The sequence below is a fragment of the Lipotes vexillifer genome, unplaced genomic scaffold (genome assembly GCF_000442215.2).
Source record: "Lipotes vexillifer unplaced genomic scaffold, Lipotes_vexillifer_v1.1 scaffold53, whole genome shotgun sequence".
Taxonomy (NCBI): Eukaryota; Metazoa; Chordata; class Mammalia; order Artiodactyla; family Lipotidae; genus Lipotes; species Lipotes vexillifer.
Genome location: NW_006791814.1, coordinates 2,428,598 through 2,449,595, shown reverse-complemented (window position 1 = coordinate 2,449,595; position 20,998 = coordinate 2,428,598). Strand labels below are relative to the sequence as shown.

Below are 20,998 nucleotides of genomic sequence, written 5' to 3'. Positions count from 1 at the left end.
TGTTTTCTTAAGTCTACATAGTGTTTTAATAAATTCAGTCAAGATTTTAGAACGAGGGCTTTCACCTAAGGCTGGGTTTCTTACTTGCCTTGAGAAATCGGATGACTGGCTACCCTGAGCACAACACTGTTGCATGGCCTCTGTCTGCTGGATTTAAGGAACTGCTAGCTGCCCCCTGCGTATGGGGCATGGGGTCTTTATCCAGTTCCCCGTCTAAGTCCCCACCACTCCTTATTGCCGCCTCATTGCTGAGGCTGGTGTCAGATACCAGTTATTAGTGTGCTTGTGATGTTGCTTTTCTGGTACAGAGAAATCTTTATTTTACCCAAGTCTCTATGAAAGGTAGGAAAATGAATAAGGGGGCAAGGAGGTGGCAGTTTTGTTTCTGTTTGTTTTACAGCTGAACCACTTTATTCCTTTACATAACTGTCTGGCTCCTGAAGGCGCGTGCTTTCAGCATCTCTGCTCTCTGTAAACCCTCAGTGTTTCACCAGAATTATTAACACCAGGGGCCATTAAACCTCTGAATTCTCTACCACTGTACCTAGAAGGGAGGGAGGACGAGGGATTGCAGATGAAAGAATCAAGGCAAGAGGTCTGCTAGAAAGGCGTCAGAAGCAAGCAGGAGAGGGAATTCCCTGGTGGCCCAATGGTTAGGGCTCCCTGCTCTCACTGCCGAGGGCCTGGGTTCAATCCCCACTCAGAGAACTAAGATCTCACAAGCTGCGTGTGGTGTGGTTAAAAAAAAAAAAAAGAGAGAGAGAGAGAGAAGCAAGCAGGGGACATTGATCCAGAGACAGTTCATTTCTAGTTGCACAAGTCCCAGAGGTTGAACCATTTTCCCAGGATCCCCAAGGGTGAGGGGAGATATCCTTTTGTAAAAACCCACACAAAGCCTCCCAACATTGGAACTAAGATTCTGTACCCCCTCCTTACCAGGGAGTAGATGTTCCTTCCCGCTGCAAACAGGTAGCATAAAGGGGCTTACAAGGTTTACTCTATTCCCACTTAAAAATTGACTTGAACTGCTAGTTCCAAAAATAACTTTACAAAATTATACAGGAGAGCAAAAAGGAAAAAATTTCAGACAATCAAAGCAGCATGGGGCTTCCCTGGTGGCACAGCGGTTGAGAGTCTGCCTGCTAATGCAGGGGACACGGGTTCCATCCCTGGTCTGGGAGGATCCCACATGCCGCGGAGCAGCTGGGCCCGTGAGCCACAACTACTGAGCCTGCGCGTCTGGAGCCTGTGCTCCACAGCAAGAGAGGCCGCGACAGTGAGAGGCCCGCGCACCGCGATGAAGAGTGGCCCCCGCTCGCCACAACTAGAGAAAGCCCTCGCACAGAAACGAAGACCCAACACAGCAAAAATAAAAATAAATTAAAAAGTTTGTGCTGAACTGTATGGAGGAGTTCAGGCTTTCTGAGCATTGGCTGTCCTGGACTCCTTGTATGGTGCCTCACAATAAAAAAAAAACAAAAAAAAAAAAACGAAAAAATAAATAAATAAATAAAAAAGCAGCATGACATTTGTCAGGTTGACTAGATGCACGAATCTTCAACTCTGAGAAGCCCACAATGAGAGGACTTCCCTGGGCCTTGGACTCTTGACGCCATTTAGTCGTGGGGCCCTGGAGGTGGCATGAGGGGGACCCTGAGCTGTTGTCACTTTGTTTAAAAACCTGAGCAGAAGCTGTATGTTTTTGCACAGCGAGTCTGCCCGATCATGCCAAGGTCCTTGGCTTTTGCTGAGCATTGCAGGTGGTGACACAGTTTGGTAGAGCAGACAGTTCAAAGTGTGAAGGCCATGGGGATGAATGCCAAGGAAAGGAATCTCTTGTGGTGAAATACTCCAGAGCAATGACAAGAGTCTGGAGGGTCAGCACAGCCTTGCCTGTGAGCCCTTTGGACCCTGGGCTCCAGGTGACACCATTGACCTCCCTGTTGTCCATGAGGCAAGAGAATGTGCTGGTTAAATGCTGAGTTTGGGGCTAAAATGGACCTGGACTGAATTCTGTTGCTGTCATTAATGCTGTGTAGTGTTGGACAAATTAAACTTGGTGAGCCTTGGTTTCTGCTTCTCTAAAAGAGAAATAATACTAGTGTCTGCTTTAGGGAATATTATGAAGTTATAACTTCAGTAAAACATGTAAAGCATTTTTCACAGTGCCTGGCATTGGAGGAGCTTTCAATAAATGATGCTATTATTATTACTTGTCTCTCTGGATATTTGACTCCCTCTGAAAAGATGGCCAAAGGCCCTCGTTGAACCTCCTGATCCTCTTAACAACTGTCCGTTTGATCGCATCCCAGGGGTATTTGATGCCTGGTTCATCACTGATTTGGTTGATGTGTTAGGGATCGTTGGCAGTTTTGTACCTTGATGAAGAAACGCATTCTTCTAGACATAGATTGTCAATCCACTCGTCTTTGGAGAGCTCACACAGGCAAGGACCTCTCTCCACAAACAAGAAAAGAGATGAACCCCAGTTACCCAACATAAAACATATGTTTAATTCTAAAACTGATTACCCACGGACACCATGAGTTTCATTTGAAAGTCCTTTCTCCTGTTATGCCAGGTCCCCGGAGTAAACGTCCCACCTCCATCCCATCCCTAGATATCATAGCTTAGAGTGAAGAGTGCAGACTCTGAATGTGTCTTGAATTCTCGGTGCCTTGCCTCACTCACTGTAAAATAGAGATAATACCACCACCGACTGCATTGGGTTAAGTGAGTTACTATGTGTAGACACTGCCATGACACCAATCACGTAACCTTCATTCACTCAGTGCTTACTGCTAGTGTCCTCCTCCACCTGTTCTCCGTCCTCCCCTCTTTGCCCGCTTCATGATCCACATCATCACCAAGGCCAGGTGTGCAAGTCTCAGGCCCAGAGGTGCTTCACTTCAGTTTTCTTCTTTCTGCTCACCCAGGTCTACAAGGAGATCTCATCTGGGGTGACCCCACCCCCACCCCTCCAACTTCCTTTTGCAAACATGGCAGTATTACCCAGCAGCTGATAATATGGATTTTGAGGCTCTCAGAGACATGGATTCGTGTCTTGCCTTCCCCAGTTTCTGGCTGTCTAACCATGACAAACTATGTAACCCTTCAGAGCATTAATTTTCTGATTGGTGAAATGGAGTTACTGCCCACCTTGTGGATTTTTGTGAGGTTTAAGTGAGATGATGCATGTAAATGTCTTAGAACAGTAACTGGATCATAGGAAGTGATCAATCAACAGTAGCTTTTCACCGAGCCAGACCATCTCCTAGGCACAAATTCCCCCCTGCCCAGTGCCCATCCTGAGCTCCCACCTGCCGACAGGGACATGGTCAGGCTGTTGAATTCTGTCCTCATATGCTTTTTGGCTTCTCTCTTAGGAAAAGCACCTCATTTTCTGCGGCTCCAAAATGTCGAGGTGAACGTGGGGCAGAATGCCACCTTTCAGTGCATTGCTGGTGGAAAGTGGTCTCAGCATGACAAACTTTGGCTCCAGGTAAGGATGGGAAGGGCCTCCTGCTCATACCTGCCCATCCCTTGGGAAGGGAAGAAAGTGTGTGCTGTGATAAAGGGCTTGGTGGGGAAGGGGAAGGGGTATTTTTTATGTACCTCTGCTCCTTGGATGATACTCTCTGCATCCATGATCTTGTTAAATCTTAACTCTAATTCTGTTATGTAGGCATCAGTATTCCCCATTTTACAGATGGAGAAACTGAAGTCAGAAACATAAAAGTGCCAGAACTAGAATTTGCAACTCTGAGCTTTCCAGACTTCTTTCTAACAAACTTTGTCCTTTAAGCCCAGAATCCCAGGACTAAGGCAAACTGGATATTTTAGATTCTGGGTACATTTGCCTTTCCATATGACTTTTTTGTCAATTTCTAATACAAAAAAAAAAAAAAAGGCCTGTTGGATTTTGATGGGTGTTGATTGCATTGAATCTATAGATCCCTTTGGGGAAAACTGACAGCTTAACAATAATGAGTTTTCTCGTCGTGTTAAAATAAATACAATTCAGCACTCAGATGCCCAGTTGCACTAGCCACCTTTCAAATGCACAATAGCCACATGTATCTTGTGGCTACCATGTTGGACAAATGCAGATAGAGAACATTTCTGACATTGCAGAGAGTCTTACTGGAGAGCACAGCTCTAGAGAGACATCACCTCCAGTATAAGGAATCGGGAATATTGCTTGAAAGAAGCTGACTCCTGTTACCTCCAACTTCATATACTTAAAGCTCTCTATCATCTCTACTGACTCACATAGTTTGGATGTTGGTCCTTAACCCATGCCCAGCACACTTCGATGGGAGTTCGTAGTATCACTTCTCTTCTTGCATTTGAGCCCATTTCCTGCAATTGGAAAGTCCCTGGGCTGAGAGAGCACATCTAGGAGCTTCTTTTCTTGCTTCTTAGCAGAGCAGTAGAATGAAGATAGCAGTAAATAATAATGCCTGCCCCTGCTGCTTCCCAGGTCTGCCTGCAGACCACAAGAGAGCACAGGAAACTTCCACATGTCACTCAAGTATTACGTAATGCTATTTATTCATTATAATTAGTATTAAAGTGATTCAGGCTCCCAAGAAGCTTTGTCACGTCAATGGCATTGCCTCAGTTGGGTCACAAGAATGAGAAGAGACAGTCACAGTACATTCAGCATCTTTATTTGGGTTTTCCAATGATTTTATGAACGTTATTGCTACAGTTCTGAGTTGCGTGCTCTAAACCTTGAGTCTGTCAGTGGAAGGATGTTAAAGCAGAATGTAATTGAAGTTTTGAAGGAAATAGAAACACATGGTTTAGAACTCTTCCACATCTTATTTATTTATCTACTTTTCAGTGTAAACCAAATCTTATTTCCAGAACGTTTTTCAGATGGCTTACAATGGGACATACGGCATGACAGGATAGCATAAATTAAGTGAGGCAACACAAAATAGGAGGAAAATAACATGTCGGAGCTGGTCATATGCTAAAAACTGCATTTCTGTACATCTGCTGCTTCCTGGTGGGTCACAGGCAGAGCCCACAGCACCATGGCCGCAGACAGAATAAGGAAAGCTTGTCAGATACACAGTTCACAGCGATATCCCTGAGATGAACACAAACCAGTGGCTCCAGAAGATTCTGTCGTTCACACAGAGGCCAGACAGGAATTGTTCCCAGGAGTCCTCATAAAGAAAACAGTCTGTGATGTAGGGAACAGCATTTTCACCACAGTCTTACTGAGGGCACACAAGTGAGTTTCATAGGCTTGTTCCCCGTAGTGATGCTCTGGGTAAAAGCAAGTTGGCCGTGGTGGGGGTGGGGGGTGGGCAGTGTGATATGGCAGAGGTCCCCAGCTCTCTACCATCGCCATCCTGGGATACCTCACATGTATCTGGAGAGTGAATAGATTCAATAACTATTTCTTCAAGGAAACCACCAGAAATGTTATCTCCCTCATCTATATTTCAGGAAATATTGGGAGGTAGATGGCTTACACTATGCTCTCTGGCAAAATGCCCGCTTGGCCAGTTAAGTCCAGGCTTATATTCAACAGTGTAGTTGGAAGTAGGTCAACATCTTTTTATAAAATATGAGACGCCAGTCATGATACCTGCCACCCGAGAGACAACTGCAGCCCTGATCTGAGATGGGTGGGCTAAGGCAGTGGCGGATTTCTCATGAGATATTGCTTTGGATTTATTCCAGCGCCTAGAGGAACAGCCTGCAGACTTGCCAAAGTTGTGTTCCATATAACAGGCTGGGGCGCCTCAGCCTGATAATTTCCAAAGTCAGTGAAACAGACACATTGTGGCCAAGAGTTCCCAGGACACCTACAGCAGATGTGCCTTTCAACAATGCTATTTCTTGCTGTGGCTTCCAAGATAAGCTGACTATTCACTGAGTCACCAGATGTGGAAACTTTTTTATCCAGCAGTTTTAAGTCAGGGAAATAAAGGCGGTGACTTTATTCTCAGAATAGTATGTCAGTGGCCCTTCTCTCTGACAGTGGTTAGGGAAAAGTTGGTGGACTCGTAGTTGGGGATAAATCCCTGTTGCCTGTTGTAGAGAATGCTTACCTTCTTTTTATAGAGCAGGGATCTACAGCCTGCTTGTCCTTAAGTGCTTTCAGATCATAAATTAATAAGTTAAAAAGGAAGACTACCCATACCCCTGTTTTGCACCCTCCTGAAGACTTAATATGCTCTGTAGAAAATTCTGTCTGCTAGTGCCAGCTTTCATGGAATTATAGTGCAAGTTTTGCATAAAAATCAACAGGCAGGACCTATGCAGAAATGTGTATACCTAAGCCTAGAACAATTGTAGTCTTTTAGGGAAAAGGCGGATAAAGGCCAGTAAAAGTTACAAACAAGCTCATCTTGTTCTGGGATGAATTTCTTCTTGAGGTGAAGCATGTAGTGCCGTGGCCTCCGGTGGAAGGGCCTCATTCATAACTTGCTGATTCCTTATGTGATGCGTTGTCCTGAGGAATCCAAACCTGTGATTCTTCAAGCATTTTGTTCAAGCGAGTAGTTGGTGTGCATCCTGACTGGAATAGCTAGTAAGAAAAGCAGCGTACAGTCTGGGGAGCCCTTTTGGAAAAAAGGGAAAAAAAAGAACAATATTCAGGGTACAACTAGGTGGAACTGTGGTGACAAATTATCGGTGTAGCACTGTGAAAATGTACATGGTACATCTTTTCTGGAAGGTAATTTGGCAGTAGCTAGCTAACACTTTTAAAGGTACATATTCTTCCGGCAAGTAATTTTACTTTTGGGAATACACCTAAGAAAATAACCAGACAGGGAAAAAATGTATATGCAAGTGTGTTCAACAGGATGAAAAACTGAAAACAACCTAAATGTCCAGCAAGAGGGGACTGATTAAGTAAATGGGGCCATTAAATATCAGGTTACAGAAGTCTATTTAATGCCATTTTCACAGTATATATTTAAGTGAAAATAGCAAGTTATAAAACGATATGCCCAATATATTAATTTTATATCAAAAACCAACCATATGTATGCACACATATTTACACAAATATATACATACCTGTATAAATATACACATATAACACTATAAAACACGTATCAAGACACTTAATAATTGATTGCGATGGTAGATTATGTATGCTTTTTTTTTTTCATCTTTACTCTTTTCTGTTTCATCCAAATATGCTAAAATGAATATGGGTAACTAATATTAACAGAAAAAATGCTGTTAAAAGGAGAAAAATGACCACTTTTTCCTAGGCACAGAATATTCTAAGGATGGTAGGAGCCTTCACAGGGCATAGAATTAGGGGTAGCTATTCCGACAGAAGTGGTAGCACTGGCCCCTGTTGAGAATACAGGTAAAATTACCCTCAGACTGCCCCACCTCATCGCCACCAAGAGATACTGTTCATTAAGCTGGAGGTTTAGAAATATTTTTGTGTGTCACCTGGTCTTTATGGAAGATTGCTGTGGGATCCATGCACTCCTCAGGGGCTCCGAGGCAGGCCCTGTCAGCCCCACCCCAAGGCTGACTTCCAGGTCTCCCTACAAAGGATTCACTCCATCGGAAGTCTGTACAATGAATAGCGTTCGAAGAGTCTCAGAAATGAGGCCATGTGTCCAGAGCCTCTGCACAGATCTCAGTAGGGCAGCATACGTGTTTAGACAAATCGCGGGCGTTGTTACAGGGAACACACCCGAACTTGGCAGCTTCTGCCCTGGGAAGCCATCAGCACAGCAGCGGCCACGCCAGGGCTGATGAGATAAGCAGACGTGTTGGTCCGCTGCGGCAGAGTCTTCCGGTAAACCTGTTTTCTCACTCCCCGCAGGGCTACTGCTGGCTCACAGGGCTGTGAGCATCCTGGAAGCAGCTCCCCCTCCTGCCTGCATCTCTACCAGGTGTCCCTTCCATGCGGGGCTTCTGCTGAAAACCTAGTGGTCCCCCTACAACTACATACTAAGGAGAAATTCACACCGATACTCAACACAGCTGGCATGTATTGAGTGGTTACACATATGATGTATTTAATTCTCACAACCAGTCTTTCAGGTAGATGCTATTTGTAGCCCTGCTTTGTAGATGAGGAGACTGAACCTTAAGGGTGCATGAGTCAGAGTTACCCAGGTCGTGAGCAGTAGAGGCAGGATTTGAATGCAGGTCTGTGTCTACGTCCTGGGTGGGCTCATCCTTCCATGCTCACCTCATAGTCCTGCCCACCTGTATCTCCACTCCAGCCTTTCCTTCCATACAGATGGCTTCCTATTAAAAAAAAATTCATGTATTTATCACATAGTTACCCACCTCTGATTGTCACTGTACTAGGTACTTAAAGAGATTTGAGGGCTTCCCTGGTGGCGCAGTGGTTGAGAGTCCACCTGCCGGTGCAGGGGACACAGGTTCATGCCCCGGTCTGGGAGGATCCCACATGCCGCGGAGCAGCTGGGCCCGTGAGCCATGGCCGCTGAGCCTGCGCGTCCGGAGCCTGTGCTCCGCAACGGGAGAGGCCACAACAGTGAGAGGCCCGCGTAGCGCAAAAAAAAAAAAAAAGAGAGAGATTTGAGTCTCTCAAATCTACAAACGAAATTCCAACACCCTTGGGCTTTTCTTCAAATTTCTGCCTTCTAGTCGCCTTCTTACAGCTCTTTTCCCCTTCCCGGCCACATTGCGTAAATGTGATGTCTACACTTGCAATGTGCCTTTCTTTAACTCCTGCCTCTTTCCAGAGTGGCTCTTGTGAAGGTCACCAGTGCTTTCCTTGTGGCTAAAGCCAGGGGGCAGCATGGTGGCTGTGGTACTCCTTCCCCTCCCCGCCATCCTCTATTATTATTATTATTCCTTATAGTTGGCTCTTCTTTCAGCATTTGATGATGCCGACCGCTCCCTCCTTGAAAATCTTCCTGCCCTCTTGGTTCCATGGCATCATCTGTCAGCAACTATGAAGGGTCTGAGAGTTTGCCTTATTTGCAAGCAAAGGGGTTAGGCTGCCCGTTGCATGGTTGCATGGATGCTGGCAGGAGACACGAGACCCTTGGGTCAGAGACAAAGGACTTTATTACTCACTACCCCGCAGGCACCACAAGCTTCATGTCTGCAACAGTTTCCCTTGTGCCCCCAAGTCCTGTGAAGATGATGTGAGGGTGGATCCAGGTGGGGTTTACACACAGCAGGTCTGTGTCATAGCTGGGGAACCCCACGCCTAGGATACCCCAATCTTTTATTATTACCTTTGAGATATAATTTACAATCCATTAAGTTCAATAAGTCTACCATTTAGTGGGTTTTAGTGTATTTACAGAGTTATGGCACCATTACTACACGCTCTGTCTTTCCTTCTTTTCACCTGTAGGGACCCCAGATTAAAACACAGCCCCTGTAGGGTGACCCAGGGGAGGGAAGTCTAGCTGGGCTTTGGATTTGCACAGGGTTCGGTTCCCTCAGGTTTGTCTGAAGCTGATGCATGGACCTCATCCTGCTCCATCCTGTGCAACTCCTCTCTGAGGACCGTAGGCAACTCTGACCTGGAGCTGTCCCCTCACACACGTATTCTTTCCTCCTTTACTTTCTGATATTTTTTCTTCCTGTCTTCCCTCAGCCCATCCCCCATTTATGTGCTTCAGGATTGACCCAGCTCATTCCCACCCCAGCACATGGGAGCTGGGAGAAAGCGTGGCGCGCAAGGCAGCCCTGCTTCTTGCCCTCGTGGAACTTACCTTTCGGCAGCAGAGACAGACATTTAGCAACAAATCACAGAGTTACATGTTTTATCACACGTGTGACCAGGCTCCCAGGGGGGAAAAGGGTCTGCTGAGGAGGCAGGGAGTAGGGAGAGTGGGGAGGAATTATGAGTCTCAGAGAAGTGCGCGTGAAAGAAGTGGCCTGTGAGCAGAGTTCAGAGAGGTGAACTGGAAATAGTCAAAGGGCCATCAGGCTGCACAGGGCGGTGGCACGTGTGCAGGCCCTTCACCACCTGCTCCTCGTCTTTGCTCAGGGCTGACGGCTCCCTGTAGGGCTTATGCCAGGACCCTCCTGACGCTGCAGGAACTCTGAACCCAGAAATCAATGGTAAATGGGCAGTCAGCCATGCATGCAGTAGGCCCTTGGGAGGTCTTTAGCGTAGCGAATCAAAAATGATTTATGTCCACTTCTATTTCTTTCAACTTTTAATAAAGAATAATCAAAAGCTGTTCTTTAGAGATTGCCAAAGAGGTGCAAATATGGTCTTAAGAGAATCAATGGGCCAGCTTTTAGCAAGTTTCCAAATGTCATGCCATTGACGCAGTATGACTAGAAATGAAAAGAATATTTCGAATGAATTGTGGGAAGTTCACTGAAATATTTTCTAGCCAGGAGATTTCTGGAGCAATTAGAATAATTTTCAACTGGAAACGGTGGCCTCATTTTGCTTGTGTGTGTGTGTGCGCGCGTGCTTGCGCTAGGAGCTCAAATCAGCACATGGGAGGTTTCTAGGACCCATGTGTTAGAATATCTCCTGTAAAACAGTCATAATGTCAGTTGCACACAGTTTCCTTTTATTAAAGACAGTAATGTTTCCACTTCTGCCGATTATAAATCAGTTGCAAGCCGGCATGCACTCCGGCATGTCTGGAAATAATGACAGCCATTTTTGCAGGCTGTGTCTTATCTCTTTGTGAAGGGAATAATGTCCTGACACAGGAGCAGAGAGGATGGGGAATTGCAAAATGGTGAGGCTATTATAGATACTTTGATAGGCAATCAGGTAATATTAAAACAGCAGGCTTTCCATGGCATCAGGTGCTTCTCTTGTCTTCCTTTCTAGATAGTTCCTGAAGATAGGTTTTTGCCTGGGTGGTGGAAGGATGCACATATGCCAGGGTCAGAAATATTAAAGTACGGGCATTTGCAGTCCATACTCTTGTAAAGAGTGTGTGCTCTCAAACCAAGCTGGCTTATTCCACATAACATAAAACAAGCTAAGGGAAGGTGGAATTTGAGTTGTTTTAAAAGAGAGAGATAAGCAGATGAAAAAGAAAGAAAAAGAGAGATGTTTCAAAGGGAACTGTTACCATGATGAATGAGAGAGACATGGGTATAAAATGGGATTAAGCAGGACCACTGATAAGACTATAAAATGCCTCTGTTCAGCTTAGAACACATGTGCCCCCCTGGGTGGATGAATTGGAAAAAGGTTCGCCCTGTGGGCACATGCAGCTCCAAGGCATATAGCCTGGCAGGCAGGCAGAGCCTTTGGGCAAAGAAAATAGGTAGCCTTCCTCCAAGTGGATTCGGTCAGCCTGTGGTCAGGACTCCTGCTTTGCCAGCAGAACAGGGGCTGGATTTGGGTGCCACACCCTTGGCCCATGGCTAGGCATCTTTGGTGCGGTGACCAATTGCTCAGCCTCAGGGAGTGGCCTGGATTTAAGGAATGTGTCCATTCAGTGTTTCATGATATTATTTGGCCCCGTTCTTTCCAGTGAGGGACTTAAGGTGACATTAGCCTTCAGATCTTGGAGACAGAGGACAAGGCCAGCAGCATCAGTGTCACTCTGGAACTTGTTAGAAATGCAGATTATCTAGCCTCACCCCTGACCTACCTCACCCCTGACCTACTGAGTCACTCTGGAGGTGATCGTTATGCATGCTAAGGTTTGAGAGCCACTGCTTTGGACGGACGGAGCTGGGGTAAGAAAACCTCACCCAAGCCTAATAGCATGTTGGATATGACACCCCTTAATATATTCAGAAAGTCTGTTAGCCAGGAATGCAGGAAGATGCTTTGCCCCTCCTTACATAGATACTTCTGACTTCGAGACCGCTGAGGTTTCTAGAAAGCTAGGCATAGATCACATCAGTTCCCAAACTGTTTTCTGTGGAGCAGTCATTTCCTGCAAGATGGCGTTTGATGTTCTTTGAACAAGCAGAGTGAGTTTCTGGAACACTGCACACTCTACCCTCCTCACACGGAGTCACAGGGTAACTGTGCGCTGTCGTGCACTGGCTGGCCGCTGGGCAATGTGATTAAGGCCTCAGTGTCTGGAATCACATCACCTGGGTCCACATCCTAACTCCATCCCTCAGCAAAGTCATGTTAAGGTTTTGCTCCTCTTGCTATGGTTCATGGACCGGCATCAGCGACAAGACTTGGGAGCTAGCTGGAAATGAAGGATGTCAGGTCCCACCACAGACTCAGGGAATCGGAGTCTGCATTTTTAACAGGATTCCCCAGGTGGTTTGTATGCACATTAATTTGAAAAGTACTATTCTAAACCACGTTGCTTGACCTGTCTGCCTCAGTTTCCTTATCTGGAGAACAGGAATATTCTTAGGACCTATCTCATGCCTTATCATCCCATGAGAATCACCTGGAGGGTCTGTGAAAGCAAAAATGGCCTGGCTCCCCCTGTAACAGCTCCTGATTTATTAGGTCCAGAGAGGGGCCAGAAAATTTGCATTTCTAACAGGTTCCCAGGGGATGCTAATGCCGTAGGTCTGGGGACCACACTCTGAGAACCACTGCTGTAGATTATTCTAAAAGCATTGCTCATCCTCTGCTGACCGTGTTTTCCTCCTTGAAGGATGCTATTTCAATACTTGACTTTGTGTTTATGTTTTGCCCTTTTTGCTGTTTTGTTGGAATCTTAACGCCAGCCTGTAAATTCTTCTGGGAAGAAATTATAGCTTCCACATTCCACACTCTCTCGTTTTCTGTTTTGTTAAATAATGAGTACATTTCCAGTGCGATTAATAATAGAATAAGGAAAGGGGGAAAGACAGCTCAGACTACCAACCCCAATAAACAGCCTCCATAAATGGATATCAGCCCTGGAAACCTCGTTAAAACTAGCATTTCTCACAGGTTCCCAGGCGATGTCGACACTGGGTCTGGGACCCACCCTTTAAGTACTTTCCTAGGGATTTTGGAAGGATTAAGTGGATTCTCTCATGTAAGCCAGTTAACACAGTGCCTAGGCATGTTCGTTAATGTGACTTTTACTTAATAAACGCTCAGACAAATCCCATTACTTTGAACAAAATATTTATCGAACTCAGTTATGGAACTTTATTCGCTGGGGGATAGATCGGCTTTTCAGAGGCAGCAGTGTGTTATTGCAGGGGTACTTGAGCTTCCCACATTGTCAGTGATCTATGGAGATCAGTTCCCAGCCCCCTGCCCCCCTTTTTTTTTTTAACATCGATTCAGGAGCAGACAACCAGCACATCTCAGGGCAGTGGCTCATGGGCTTTCAGGAGACCCTATGTATAATATACTGGAGGAGGAGATAGAGATAGGAAGGTGCTGGGTAAGAATGGATTAAAGTGTCCTTTATGAGCCAGTGCCCCAAACTGCAGGGTACTGTGCATGTTGGCTGCTAAAGGCTCACAAATCCTCCTTCCCCAGAGAACTGTGCCCTTGGTCAAATGGGAACCGTTTCTTCCTCCCCCACCTGGCCATGACCTGTGACTGATGGGCGTGGAGTGCAGAAGCTGGCTCTTCTTGCCTCCTGGTGGGATTAACTCTGGTACACTTCATGCTCTGGAGCTCCGTGGGGTCAGGCTGAAGCCAGACCCCAGTTTCCACCACATCGTTCCTCAGCTTCTTTCTTCACCCTTTCCTTCATCCCCGTTCTCCTGAGAGCACTCAGTAAATCACCAGGTCTCAGACTCTGCTTCCTTCTGGGGAGCCCAACCTAAGACACCCTTCTGAGTGCCCAGTGGGAAATTTAGTCGATTGATTCATTGACTCAGAGGGGCTAGAAGATGATTCATTTTAGAACCACAGACATAGCTCTGAAAAACTTGCCACAAGAAGAAAGGAAGTGTGCCTGGAACTTTCAGAGGAAGGATATACTTATGGATGAAAAATATTACAGGGACCGAAAGAAAATTTCCAACAAGCCAAAGGGGTGGCATGGGCCTGAGGGTTTGATAGAACTTTCCACAGGCTTCTATGTGCGTCATCTGTGTCATGCTCCTCTCTGGCTTTTCCCAGGGCTTTGACTTCCCTTCACTGTCCTGCCCCTCTTTCCTAGCACCCTAACATCTGCATCCCTGTGCACTTACATGGCACCTGGTATCATGGCTGGGAAGCTTTACTCTCCCACCTTGCCTCCGGGTTGTGGTCCGCTTCAGGCTCCTGGCATCTCCCCTGCACCACCCCTCCCTGTGCCCACTCAAACCTGCTCATTGCCTATGGGCTTAGGTTCCTGAGTCTCTTCCTGCATCATGAAACCTCCCCTTGTTTTCTTCCCTTGCATTTTCTCTTCTGCCTCTGTCTGGGGCTGAGACAGTGGCTGGCACCTGTGCTTCTTACGCATTCTCTCTGCTTAAATCCCTTCTCCGTGTTGCCACAGCATTCTGGCATCTGAGCCTCTCACCATTCCTGGTCTTCTAGAATCCCTCCCGATCTCTGCTCCTGGGCTCCTGGGTGACTGCGCAGTTGCTTGCCCTTCCATCTGGGCTCATCTCTCTGAACTTAACCTCCATTTCTCCTTGCCCTGGTCCATCACAGCCCTGTTTTCTGTTGTGGCTCTGGGCCCTCCTGCTCGACCCTGTCCTGCTGTTGCCTGCTCCCAGTATGACAGGTGTGATTATCAAAAGGCCTATTTTCTAGAGATTTTATTAGACAACCTGCAATTTCCTATCCTTCTATGGGAGAAAGCCTGGTGGTTCGGGAGCTAAACAGAAGAATCTAGATTGTTCAAGGGGATGCACTGAATCCTCTCTGGTTCTGCTGGAATCTGACATCTTTAAGAAGAAAAGTTAAATAATACTGGAGGAGACACCAAAATAAAAGTTAAACATGAAACGTTAATATTTTGCGCTTAATCAGTCCTTTGCCATTTGTGTTAATTCCTTATTGCTGATGTAAAAAGCTCTGCAAACTTAGTGGCTTAAAACAATGCAGATTTATTACTTTACAGTTGTGGAGATCAGAAGTCAGAAATTGGGTCTTACTGGGCTAAAATCAAGGTGTCGGCTGGGCTGGGCTCCTCTGGAGAAAGAGAGGGGAGAATCTCTTCCCTTAACCGTTCCAGCTTCTGGAGGCTGCCCTGCATTCCTTAGCTCATGGTTCCTTCCTGCATCTTCAAGCCATCAATGACGTCACTCTGACCTCTGCTTCTGTCACCACATCTCCTTCTCTGACTCTGGCCACCCGGCCTTCTTCCTCTTCTGCATATAAATCCTCTTGGATAATTCAGGATCTCTCGCCATCTGAAAAGCCTTAATCACATCTTCAGAGTCCCTTTTACCATGTAAGGCGATATATTTACAGGTTCCAGGGATTAGGATGTAGACATCTTTGAGGGGCTGTTATCCAGTTTACTCCCCTTCACCTGGCTAATTTCGTGCTTAATTTAGAGAGCTCCCCTGACACCAGAATATACCTTCGTGTGTTAAATGTTTTACATGCCTTCTCATTTATTCATCGCAGTAACTCCACAGAGCAAACACCAGTATCAGATCCATTGTTTAAATGAGGAAACAAGCCCAGAGAAATGAAAGTGCCTGCACAAGTGGTTTTGGCTTGCATTTGTTTTCCTATCAGTTATTGTAACTTGCTCCTGTGAGAAAGGGCCTTATTCAAACTCAGAGTAGCACATCTGAGATTCGGGATGGTAAAGACAAAAGTGCCTTGCTAGAAATGTTGATTCTAGAAATGTTTAGCAAGTCAGGAGGCTTCAGGGCACAGTGCTAGAAATGAAAATAGCAAAATCCTGCCCTTGGGGAGCTCACAGTCTACAGTGGGAAACACTTGTAGGAAAAAATGTGTGGGAAGTTTGCACCATACATAAGAGAGTGAGGAACTTCCAGAAGGTGTTGTGACAGGGGCACTTACTGGAGATGCTAATGAGCTGAACCTGTGTGTTTAAGGGAGAGGGAGTATCTCCAGGGAGACAGGAGGCACCAGGCAGAGGAGGAAGCATATGCCAAGGAGGAGGGGTGTTGAGAAGCCCCCATCCTCACTCTACCTGGAGGGACAGATTGGTCCCTGTGGGGGAGACTCAGAGCCTGTGGGTGGTGTACCAGGACGCCAGCTGTTTATTATCACTCTGTGGGCTGTGTCTTCACTAACTTACCTGAGTCTGCATTTAGGGAAACCCTGTGGGTTTTGCTTAAGAGATGAAGGAAAACAGGAGGAAGGTTAAGGGGCCAAGTGCCAACCCCAAATGCAGATGAGAAAGGAGGCAAGGTGTTTAGAAGCGGCTGTGCTCTCTCTTCCTGTGGCCAGGCATCCACCCTCTTGAATCAGCTCACTAGCAAAGTTTATTCTTGAATCACATCACTTGCAGAAACCAGCAAGGAGAGTCCCTATTATGGAAAGTCATGGGTCCCAGGGGTGTGGGGACGGGTGGAACTTCCATGCTGGGGTCACTCAGGAGTGTGTGATAATATGATTTCTCCTTCCCTTCCTCTGTCCTGTAGCAATGGAATGGCAGGGACACGGCCCTCATGGTCACCCGCGTGGTCAACCACAGGCGCTTCTCGGCGACAGTCAGTGTGGCGGACACTACCCAGCGGAGTGTGAGCAAGTACCGCTGTGTGATCCGCTCTGACGGTGGCTCTGGTGTGTCCAACTACGCTGAGCTGATTGTGAAAGGTGAGTGCCACCACCCGTGCCTCTTCCCAGGTGGTTGATTTCACGGGGATCCCTTGGCCCCATCCTTGCATGGTGGGAGGAGTTAAGACTCCCCCACTTTCTCATCTGGTGTTCCTACACCCATTCCGTAGACTGAAACACAGTTTCCAATTCTTCCCATCAAAACACACAAAAAAGCAGGAAGTTATTGTGAAATCATGCAATATTACATTGTCATTCAAAGTTGAGTCTTACAGGTAGGATCTGTATATGAAAGCTTATGGGATGTATAACACAGACGACATCTCCAAATTTGGCTTTATTCTGCATTTAAAGTTAGAGTGAGCCAATGTCCTTGTGCTTTGGTGGCGTTCTATTACAGTGATCAGAGTACAGTTGTTTCTGAGGGATTTTTTATTGAAAACTCGATATAATGACAATATTTTAGAAGGACTTTTGAAATAAATAACCTCCCACCCCACTGGCTTTGATTCAATTTTTTTTTCAATTTTCTCTTTCACCTTGAGGTATCACTGACATGTTTTTCCATTAAAATATGCACATTGTTCCTTTTCTGCTTCTCTCAAGGAGCTCGATAGTCCGTTCAGTTTTGAAAGACTGTATAATCTTTGTTACAGTGCTTAACGGTCGTATGCTATTTCATCAAGTGAATCATCCTATTTTTAAAAATCTCCGTCATCATTTAGGTAATTCCAGGTATATTTGTTTTTCTTTTATCTTTCCTTTGTGCATGCAGCGATTAACGCCTCAATTGAGTTCTTCCGAAGAGAATATTTTTATTCTACTAAACCAGATTATTTCCTTGGATAAATTCCCTAGGGGTAGAGTTGGTAGGCCAAAGAATCTTTATGGCTTTTTCTTGGTGTTCTTTATTTTGCAAACAAAAAAACAAAAGAAGAAAAAAAAGGTTTGACAGCTTACACTGGAAAATAGCAGCGTATGGATGTTCTCATTTTCCAGTGTTATGTTCGCCGATTAAAATTTTAATGTAACATAATTTAGTGAATGAAATAAGCTGTTTGTCTTAATGCTAGCTGTAGAATGATACCCAGTGTTTTGAAGGTAGAAGCGTCGCTCCACCCTCCAGAGGATCCTGAGTTGGTTCCCTTGGTCAAAGGATCCGTTGATGTGAAACCTTGACCTCTCTTTGCTTCCGCATGTCACGGTAATCTTGTCTGGACTAGTATGAGTCTAGGAGCTCTAATCCTACAGAGTGTGGGATTCTCTCTCCTGTGCTGTCCTGACTCCAGATGGATATTCACATGGCTGCCCATTTGTCATTAATCAGATCTCAGCTTGACTGCCATCGTGCCATCTTCTCTGAGAGAATTACCCTCCCCTGACCCCCCCATTCTGGTGGTCACGTTCTATAATATCACCTTGTCTCTTTTTCACTCATCACATTTCCAAATTATGTATTTTTCTTTATTTGCTTACTTGGCAGCGTCCGTCTCTCCCTTTAGGATATAGGCTCTGTGGGATTTGGGGCATCTTCCATTTGGTTCATGGTTCACAATCAGTCCCCCGAGCTTAGCTGAGTGCCTGGCACGAGTGCTGAGCGCACCGAACCATCTGAGATAGCCAGCGTTTGATGGTTCTGACCTGCACAGTCGGTCATTTTGTAAGGCTCAACCTTAAAATACTTGTTGAATGGTGGATAAGTGACGGAGTTATTGGCCTCAGCACGAATGCATTTCATCACTATAATTCTATAAACACGTAAGCTGAAGATCAACAAATTGGGTAAGTTACGAACAGAACAACAGGAAAAGAAAATCATCTTTAAAATAGTAACCATCATTTTGATCCCATTAGGCTCGTATCTTGGCTTTTTGGTGCCATAAGATTGATTTGTGTGATAAAGTGGCCTTTGCAGGTCTTTCAGATAGTGAATATGTAACTCCTGAGCTGTGCCCTCTGGAACACTCACTACACATACTCTTTTATGGTGACCTCCCTCACTGGAAAGGAAGCCCACCCTCCCCACCCGGAGAATGGATAGTGTTTTCTCCTGTTGTCCCCTGTTTCACCAGCACCTTGCCCGTGCCTGGCACAGCGTTGGCAATGATTGCATAGGGTGAGGGACTAGGGGGCTACTGCAGGGCCCTGAACTTTCCACCCGCAGACAAATGGAACCAGAAAATGCTTCATTTAGTCTTACGTCCCCAGGTGTGGGGAAGGAGGTGTGGGAAACCAAATCCAGAGGGCTCTGGGACAGAGGATGTGATTTCCATGGTGAAGCATCATGGCCTTTATTTGGAGGGGTGGCCAGTGTGTCCTAGGACTGTGGTTTATCCTTTGTTGGCTGTGTGTCCTGGGCCAGAGTTCAGCTTGGACTGAGTGGTGTCCTGACCAGGTTTGTCAGTACAATCCAGGAGCTAACACTGCTCTATCCCCTCCCCACCCCAGCCCTTGCTGCTCCATTTTAAGGGATGCACTGGATGGTCTCCTTCAGAGGTCTCCTTCAGGGTGGGCGATGGTGGGTTTGTGCTCCTGGTGACCGGGTCCCCTTTTGTTATACCTTACTGAAATCCTTTATGGAATATCACATTTTTTTAGTGCCCGTTTCTCTTCCTGCTTGCGTTTTTTTTTTTTTCCTTTTTATACTCCATTGGTGGTAAGCTCGAAGCTGGACCCCTTGAATGTAGAAGTCCCTTCACATCCGAGACCTCATGTAGTCCTGGTTTTGGCTCTGCACCTTGGTTTTATTTTAGTTCATTTTACGGCTGTGAGAACAGTTCACAGCCAGGTTGAGAAATAGAGACAGGTCTTAGGGGCAGAGCTAGGATTGGACCAGGAGCTAGACCATGCTATTTTGGCAACACCTGGAGGGCCTGAGGATTGTGGCCTTATCAGCACATGGTAGCATGATGTCATGAACAGTGTCGAAAGCGTCCAGATAGCAGACAGGGTTCATGACGGGTCCCCCGACCTGTTGCTAACTTTTTAACTCATGCATCACCCTCCCACTACTCCCCACCTTTCTGGAGTGGGGTACTAACTGCCAGATTCGTGGAGAAATGGATTTAACCCTTCCCGACACACACACACACAGACTCTCTCTCTCTGTCTCTGTCTCTGTCTCTGTCTCTCTCTCTGTCTCTGTCTCTGTCTCTCTCTCTCTGTCTCTCTCTCTCTCTAATAAAAAGCTAATGGTACCCAAGCCAAACAAGACAGTGAAAGATAGGGGACACCCAGAGGCAGCAGCAACCAGAGGAAGCCTGTCACCCTGGAGTGTGTGGCCAGGAACCCACTTGAAGGCAGCAAACCAGAGCACTGGGGGGAAAGTGCTTTATGAAGAATGACTCACACACATCTTAGAGCCCCTTTTTGTGGCTGAGCCAGAATCCTTAAATACTTTAATATTGAGGTATTTACACTTGTTTAAAACAAACAACAAAAAAACGGAAAAAATAGAAATCTCCCTTCTTTCAGGGAAGGGAGAAAATCTGAGAAAGAAGACTATTCTCAAAGGCCAAGCGCTCTCCCAGGGGACGGGGCTGCTCCCCACATTGAATTTCCTGTTCCTGGTTTACACATCACACAGATCGTGTGGGCTGAGTGGCAGGGAGCTGACAGACACTGGGGCGTCTCAGGAAGAAGACCATCCCTGGGCAGCATTTTTTCCAGGTTTCCTCCGTTTAGTTCCAGTTCAGAGACAGGAAAGGACCCTGGAGCTGAGATGCCCGGTTTGAATCCTGGCCCCTTCTCATCCCAGGTCAGTGACCTTGAACATCAACCTCTCCCAGCTTCAGCTGGTTTCTCTGGGGGTGGAGGTATAGCATTACCTCCCTCAGGGCTGTGTGTCCTGAGTATTACATAAGACAGTGGCTGTAAGAGTTCTTAGAAGAGTGCCTGGCCCACTGAGCTGTAAGTGTTTGTTAAATAAAATAAATGACTTGAGGTGGGTGGGGTTTCCCCCGTAAGGAAGTAAAAGGTGGTGACGGCCCTGACTGGGTGGTGGGGGCAGGACACCTGGCCCAGGTGCGGATTTGATTGCGATCTGTGTGGCCCTGGAGAGATCCCTTAAGGCCTCCTCTGCAAAGAGGGGACTGGTGCTTTCCCCCATGTGCTGAGCATACGGAAAGGGAGGGAGGAATATCAAAGAGGGGGCCAACATGTGCGCTTGGGAACATTTGGGTCGTTAGACTCCCTGGGTGCCCTTCTGTATCTACCACCGGTGAGTCAGGTTTCTGGACCACAAGAAAAGTAGCTGGTCCTGCTTGTGCTCAGCCGCCTGACCACATGGGCCCCGTCTGCCTGGCGTCACTCCTTCAGAGCTCGGGCCATGCAGGGATTAGGAGGTTACAGGACCCCTCAGCGCCCAACGATGCCAGGAGCTGGAGGCCCCTCTGGTGGCATCTGTGGCAGGTGCTTGTGCTGGGCCAAGCCGTGGAAGGTGGAGACTCGGGCTGGGTCTCTGTC

General features: G+C 46.5%; 1 protein-coding gene across 1 annotated transcript in view; it reads left to right on the top strand.

The window, feature by feature from the left end:
- The window catches only part of PTPRT (protein tyrosine phosphatase receptor type T), an 804,737-nt gene that overhangs the window by 102,784 nt on the left and 680,955 nt on the right, over positions 1 to 20,998 (top strand). Inside the window, exons 5-6 of the mRNA XM_007464800.1 lie at positions 3,387 to 3,502; positions 16,399 to 16,573. Coding sequence (XP_007464862.1) covers positions 3,387 to 3,502; positions 16,399 to 16,573 — 291 coding nt within the window. The remainder of the gene's footprint in view (positions 1 to 3,386; positions 3,503 to 16,398; positions 16,574 to 20,998) is intronic.